Genomic DNA, 8,395 nt, shown 5'->3' with positions numbered 1-8,395 from the left:
ATGAGTAACATTGCGGTAGAAATTGATATTGGTAACGATATTGATAAGCCACATAACAGTGAACCTATTACTAAAATAGAAATATCGCCAAATGAAGAATACCTCGTTACATATAGTAATTATGATCATTCAATTGCCGGTTGGAATATTAATGAGTGTCCATTTAAACCGGAATTGTTTATCAAATTAGATTCCGATAAAATTTTATACCAAATATTTGTTTCCAATGATAAGAAACTTGCGTATATCGACTATAATGAATATTTGGGTAAATCATAATTATTTTATCAATTCAAACGATTAATATTTGCATATATTTAATTACGGTTTAATTTTATTTTATTAGAAATATGCGACATGAATAGTAAACAGAAAATTATTTTGGATTGTGGCGTTAACTATAATTATAATTATTATACCTTTACCTTAAAAGGTGAATTTATTTTACGTGAAGTAAAAGATAATTTTATTTTTATTTATTCCACGCAAACTAAAAATAACAAATTAAATTGTAAAAGAATTTACAAAATACCGGAGGGTTTTGACTTTATTAGCATATCAAAATATGATAAGCTTTATTTATTTTCAAATAATTCTATTTATGAATATAATCTTATTACTCGAAAAAGTATAAGAATATTTAAAAAAGACAAGATAGAACTTATAAGTTACGAGTTGAAAAATTATATTTCATACGACAAGGTAATAAAATATGATAGTTAATTACAAAATATTTTCAAATAGGATCGTACAATTAATTTATCATTTGTCTTTTACAGAATATCATCATTGGAAATGATGAGAACTTTATTTATATAAGAATAAATAATAAAATTATTGTTTATTCGATTGACTTTAAAATTCCTTTTGTTTCTTTGGATATTAATAATATTAATGATGGTAAGTACAGTATTTAGAGTTAAAAATTATAAAAATTTATGCAATACCATTATTCATATTAAATTAATTTCAATTAGTTATTCAACTACATAATTTTATGAATCGTACTTGTTTAATCCCTTCATTGATTCCTTTATTGAGTGGCAGTATCATTAAAGAACTTTATTGGGATAAATGTTTAGACCGGTTAAAAGAGAAAGGACAATTATCGAAAAAATGTCAGGCCAGAAGTTTACTAAATAAAATTCGAACTACGACCAAATATGTATTTGGAATTCGAGATGGACATATTATAAAGATCAAACATGAAGAAATTTTAGCAAAAAACAGTTCAAAATTCGAAATTCCTAATGAAATTATTGAAAACTGGTATGTTGATGATGATTTTAAGAACAAGAAAGAAACATATAAAACAGTTGATCTCTTAAATATTATCTTCAATAATAGATATATGGATACTATACATGCTTTATTCCAAGAAATAGATCATATTAAGTATAACGAAGTGACATTGACTCAAAATTTAATTGAATGGAAGCTTAAATTAGATAAGGGAATAATTAGACTAGAAGTTTTTGGAAATAATACAGTTAATAGTCAGGATCCAATTTGTACAAGAGAAGAAAATATTAATGCAGGTCAATATGTACTTGGATTTAAGTTATTTAATGACAGTGATATCATTATATTGACAACAATAGGTCTTTTTATTTATAATTTTAATGAAAATAACAAATCTATTTCTTTAAACTATTATTATTATATGAAGATCAACAAAGAATTCATTTCTACAGACAAATATTATTATTTAAAAATCGAAAACAAAGATAATATTATAGAACAATTGAAAAATTATAAAGAAATATTTTCAAAACCTACTTTACCTTTATCAAATTATGATAGTTTAAAACATTATGATAAATGGGAAACATATATAAAAGATAATAAGGAGAGACTTTTGAAGTATGGTGTTGAATTATTAACATTTGCAATTGAAGAACATAAATTAGATTTAATAGAAGATATTTATAAAAAGTGTATTAATTATTTTATAGAAGATTTAGGAAATAATAGGATGTATTTAAGTATTATTACTTCTACAATGGCATTATTGAATAAAAGCTATCCAGATTATATTTCAAGATATTCATCAGAAACAACAATGATCACAGATTCTTCTTTTTACAGTATAGAATATAAGAATATCAATTTACATCTCTATTCCTCTTCTGAATATCCTCAAATAATTAATTTAACTAAATCTATTCGGTGGTGTAAATATAACCTATTAATGAGTGAAATTGGTGATAAACATATAATTATGTACTTGATGCTAATTTCTATTCAAATCTTAATAATTTTGCCCCTTTTACCTATATTTTATATATACCATTTTTTTGTTAAAGCTAAAGAAGGTAATATGTTTTCTATTTATTTTTTGTTATTGAATGTTAATGACATCTTAATGACATTTTTTATCACATTTCTTCAGAACTTTTTAAACATACAACAACACCAACAATTATATTTATGAATCCATATATTAAATTTGTTAACTATCCACAAAAATATAATTGGTTTAAAGAGTTAATTAAACCTCAGTATAGTCCATTTGTCGAAACAATAAATAAAGATATATATAAGACTTGGAATGGAGAGACATTAATTGATTTTAAATGGAATAACTATGGAAAATACTACTATGCATTAATTTGGATTGTATATATGGCTTTTCTTGGATGCTTTACTGCTGCTGCAACAATTCCTCAACAATATATTGATGAAGATACTCAAAACCAACTTTTAATTGCCTCTATTATACTTGGATTTATTCATCTTAGTTTTGAAATACGTCAGTTTATTTATAATCCTATTAGATGGTTCCGTAATTTTTGGAATATATTTGGTAATATGAATGTATTGTAATTAGTACCTAACATTATTATTATAAAAATTATTAATTATTATCTAATATTATAGATATAATTGCATTCTTTTTTCCAATTGGTACTTCTATTTATTGGATTCAAACAAATAATAGAAATATTCACTTAATTTCTTTTTCATGCTTATTTTTAGATATAAAGTTTTTGTTATTTTTTAGAGTATTTGAATCTTTTGGTGTATATTTTGCAATTATGATTAGTGTTGGAAAACAAATTGCTTCTTTTTTAGTAGTTTTATTTATTATTATAATTAGTTTTGCGCATACATTTTACATTTTATTATCACCCACATCTAATTTTTCTTTTGAAAAAAAAAATACAAATAATGATGATCCAAATAACCCTTGGAATATAGCCCCCGCTTATTATCAATTATTTGCTGATGGAACTGTTAATCAAAATCAATATTTCATTCAACCACCCGATGGAAATACAAACATGTTTGTAGATTTTGGGACTGCTATTTTTGCAATGTATTTATTCTTAATAGGTAAATAGGAATTCTTTCTAATTATTATATTTGTTAATTAGTAATTTAATAAAATATATATTTTATTATAGGAGATTCAAGTGCATTATCAAATTGGACATATAAAGACAACCCATCACTTGTAATACTAATTGTTCTATTTTCATTATTGGTTGTTGTATATCTTATGAATTTGCTTATTGGATTACTTAATAATGCAATTGAAAAAGATAATAATAAAGCCTCATATTTAGTACAGAAAGCAGAGGTACTGTATATTATCATCATTATTTAGTTAAATCATTGTAAATTACTAAAATTTTTTGACTTTTTCAAAGATTCTAGCTGAAATAGAATTACTTTATTTATTACCACATCAAAGGCGTTGGCATGAATGGTTTCCTGAAGTAATGTATGTAAATTTGATTATTTTATTATGTTTTTATGCAAAATTAATTTTTTATTAATTTTTTATATAAATTTATTTTTAAGATACTATTATGCTGATGTTGATAAAGTTCGGCGAAAAATCAAAGAAATGATTAATGAAGGAGAATGGAATACAGGTGAATTTTTGGAATTAAAGCAGGATTTATTAAACCGACTCAATATTCAACATAATCCTGTTGATGAAACTACTTTAAAAAATATATTAGAAGAAATACGTGATTTGCGTAGTAAATTATCACAGCAGCAGTAGAAAGTTGAATTAGTCATATTATGGCTAGTATTTTGTTATATATATATATATATTTTATTGAGTTTACCAATTATTTTTATTTTATATTCATATTTTATAGGTTTTATTTTATGAGTTATATTTGCTATTATTTTATTTTTATTTGTTTATTAAATAAAAAACAAAAAATTATTTTTGTAAAAATTTTACCAATATTATTGTCAAGGAAATTTCTGAACCCAAACAAAAACTAATAATGCTATTATTTAATTACTAAAAAAAATCAGTAAAAAAGGGTATAGAAAAAAATTAATGCTTATCCAGCTAATTAAATAATGATTTTTTCGTTCTTTAAATGCTAAAAATCTTTAATAGATAGATTTACTCGGGAAAAGTTCGTGGTTGAACAATTCGAGTTAGTGTTCCTGTTCGGTTTGGTACTTTTGGTTCTGATCAGTTCTGATAAATTTTTGTCGAGCTGATCAAATCGGATTATGGAACGTTCATCCAATTTGAGCCAGATCAACTCAATAGTATCGGTTCAAAACCAGAGCAGACCGAGCGAGCTGGTTCTCATCCCCATAAGTAATACATCAAATTAACTATCCAATCTATTTTTTTATAACTTTACAAATTAAATCAATTCGTCAAACGTTCAGTTGTACATTTATTTACTATTTTTACTATTAACTTTTTTTATAAAGAATGATAATTAGTATCATATTTAACAAAGAAATATTATAATAAGTACACATAAATATAGTCAGTAACTTTTTTTTTGTTTTCTATAACGTGCAAATGCACTTTTTAATGTAATAACTGATTTTAATATTTTTTTTAAAAAAAAAATTAGCAACGCATTTCTTTATTAATACCTGTAAACCATAATATAGATTACATATATTAATTTATCAAAATACATAGATGCACTCAAAATCCAAAAATAAAAAATCAACATATTAAATAAAAACTAATTCTCGTCACTAGAAAAACTCTGCTAAAAGGATAACCAAAATGAAAATTAACAAAATAATAAAAAGACTTTGTCCAAGCTTCCACTTTCAATTTCATGTTACTTATCCGTATAGTTTGAGAGCCATTGTAATTATGTATTCGTTAACCAAATTCTATCAGAAACCCAGCTCTTAAAGATTTCCATTTAGGCTTAATTCACCATCCTAAAAAACAAAAATTAGTAATAACGTCCATGAAGTCTTGGTCCAATCCACTACGCGATAATACGTTGCACCAATAGCATTCTTCTAAAAAAGAAAGAATGTCGATTCCGAGTGAAAACTTGGATTTTGATATCATGAACGTATCCCTAAAATTTCCAATGTAGTACTTTCTTGATCCAACAAAATCATTATAGAAACAACTAAAATAACAATATGACTCCTTCTTTTCGTTGGAAAATTTTTTACGTTAAATCACGTGACCTCAACATAAGTTAATTAACTTTTCTTTAAATTGTTTGTCTGCTTCACGTTTTGGGTACTTATCTCCTGGTGGCCTGTTTTCGAGACGTTTCTCATTCATATTCTTTTCATTTACTTCTCTATTTTTGTCGTTCATTTGATTTATGAAATTATCATTGAGCGTTGTGAATTCCATAATCACTTTACTTTTTTCTGCTAAACGAACAATTTCATTCCGATCGCGAAATATTCTGTCCTTTTTCCTACTAATAACTGATTTTGATGTATCTTTCAATTAAACAGCATATTTCTTATACTGAAATGATGTATTTTTTTTATTAAAAGAGACGCATTTTTTATATTAAAAAGTGATGAAATTTACATCAAACCTACATGGTAAAGTTGGCATAAGTTTATACCCTGCCTATCCTTAAAATATTATATTTTTTTCAAATAACAAAATAGTTAGCATAATGATATTATTAAAGATAAAATTTATTTACTTTATTAACAAATTTAAATATGTTTATGCATCTTGAACTTAATTTAATAAAGTTGTTTACTTATTAGGTTCGCAGAAAACTGTGATTATTGGTAGTGAAATATTTTTTCAGAAGATATAATTAAAAAAATAATTTCAATTTCATCTTAAATTTACTTTTTAATTACTTGAAATACTTCATAATCTTCTACTTCAAAATTTTTTGGAATTCCTATGTTTGGATAGATATTATCGCCATAGCCATGATCTTCATTAGACCAATTATTATTATGACAGTATATATTACCCATAGATGGACCGTAATTAGACTGACATAAAACAGCATGATCTTGTTTCTTAACATAACTTACTTTTGAAGTAGAAATATTTCCTCCATTGATAAAATTAAAAATAAAACTGTCTGCTGTAGCATACCAAGAACGACTTTCATTCCAATTAAGTGGATTATACCCTCCAATTAATTGTTTTAAATTTTTAATTTTTGCTATCCAAATAGTAGCTCCTTTATTGTCACAATTTTTGTGAAATGATTTAGTATCAAATCCATCTTGACTTGAGCGATATAATAACTTGAAATCATAGGGATTATTTTTTCTATTATAATGTGAAGTATCTTTTTTATCAATCCACGAAGCAAAAAGAGGAAGATGGTTCGATTTAATTAAAGTTGAATCAAGTGGATATTTTAAATTTGGCTTTCTTGAAGGTGGTAAATTAACTTTTGATTTTATGTCAGGAACTATATGATATTCCAAAAGATCATGAATTAAATCTTGTGGTAAGATGTCTTTGTAACAATAAACTTTGTAAAAAAAATCAGTAGGTTCAATATCATAGAATCGAATTAAAGGAATAAATCTATATAATTCTCTTTCAACTCTTATAATATCATCTTTATTCCATTTTGTTGGATCATTCTGCATATTTTGTTGAGCAAAACACCATTTTAATAAATACTCCCAAATTTCAATTTCATCCATAATTAAGTCATCCTTTTTTAATAATAATTCCAATAAAGGAGCTTTTAAATTAATAAAATTTTCAGAACTGAATAAAATTTTAGGTTCTTCACAAATTTTTTCAAGGCAAAAATTCCATAAATCCGTAAATGCTTCATGTTGATAAATAATTTCAAGAATTCCGGTTGGATTTTGTTGTAAAAATTCGGTTTGATGTTCAATCAAAAATTCTTGGATATGAGAAATTAACGAATTGATATTCAGTTCATCCACAGCTATCAATAATTTTAATACTTCAGAGCCTTGTAAATTCTTCAATTCAATATTTCCACAATAAATGAACCTAATAACATGATTAATTATTTAAATATTTTTACAAATTTATATGATAAAATACAATAATATCTTACCTAAGAATGATATTAAATAATTGCGGAGAAATATTTTGTTTTCTAAAAATAAATTTTCCGTCTCTTTTCTCAGCCAATTCGTTAGAAAATTCAGTACGAAAATATTGAGACCTAGCACATAAAATATTTGAATGAGCATGAATTTCTTTGACATTTTGATCATCTCCTGCATAAATAATAACGTCATATCCTATTTCTGTTTCAAAAAATTTCTCATAATCGTTGGATAATTCTGCCCAAAATTTTGAAATCATTTTTTTTGTTGTAAATGAGAAAAAGGAAAAAAAAACGGCAAAAATTTTTGAGTTGCAGTCAAACCTTATTTATATTGTTTTACGTTGATCGTATTTCCATAAATTTCTATAATTGGAAGCAATGATATTTTCTTTACGTCTACCAAACCTCAAAGAAACTAACCAAAGTCATGGAAGTACTGTCAAAAAATTAAGTCAAAATTACGCATGTACGGTGTACGCTTGGGTCAAGAGAGAATAAATTTTTATTTGTCGATTAAATTCGTATTAACGGTTTCTTCGACCTTCTAGTCCTAGATGTTTGTCATTTTCTTTCCAAATAAAATATGTATATATCGTATTAACATCAACATAATTTTTTTAAGCTACAATAATTGTCTGGAGCGAAGCGAAGGACAATATATGTCTACGCACTATGAAAAAAAAATCGATCACGTGAATTCTCTGTCCACCACGTGATCGCCACCTAATGAAATCGCATTTTACTGGACTTACGTTTCCTAGTTAAATTATTTTATTAAGTTTGAATTTGTTTCCTTTATTACCACACAAACTTATGTTGTAAACAATTTAACTTTATTAATGTTAAAAAAAACCAGCAATCAGGCAGGTAGGAAAGAATTTTGTAAAAAAAAAAAAATTTAATAATCTGATTTTAAACATTTTCGGATTTTCCTTTACAGCATAACTTTTTCATACGAGATTGTATAACAAATCAACATGATGACGTAAGAATACTTCATAGTAATATATTTAAAATTTTACAAGATCCCGTTCATATACTGGCGAAAAGTCAATCTCTCAAATATGGTAATAATTGCATCAGCGTATTATTCGCAATATATAAAATATTGAATT

General features: G+C 25.0%; 1 protein-coding gene across 1 annotated transcript; it reads left to right on the top strand.

Annotated features, from left to right (window-relative positions):
- On the top strand, positions 1-4,015 carry OCT59_024638 (uncharacterized protein; the record flags this gene model as incomplete). The annotated part of the gene is made up of 11 exons (XM_025318179.2): positions 1-268; positions 347-702; positions 780-900; positions 978-2,315; positions 2,393-2,501; positions 2,778-2,806; positions 2,881-2,907; positions 3,202-3,336; positions 3,408-3,583; positions 3,654-3,727; positions 3,808-4,015. 11 exons carry the CDS (start codon positions 1-3, stop codon positions 4,013-4,015), a joined length of 2,841 nt encoding a protein of 946 aa, XP_025176790.2.
- Positions 4,016-8,395: the final 4,380 nt, after the last annotated feature.

The sequence above is a fragment of the Rhizophagus irregularis genome, chromosome 5 (genome assembly GCF_026210795.1).
Source record: "Rhizophagus irregularis chromosome 5, complete sequence".
NCBI lineage: Eukaryota > Fungi > Glomeromycota > Glomeromycetes > Glomerales > Glomeraceae > Rhizophagus > Rhizophagus irregularis.
The sequence above is the reverse complement of the archived record's forward strand: the minus strand, read 5'-3'. Positions and strand labels throughout refer to the sequence as shown.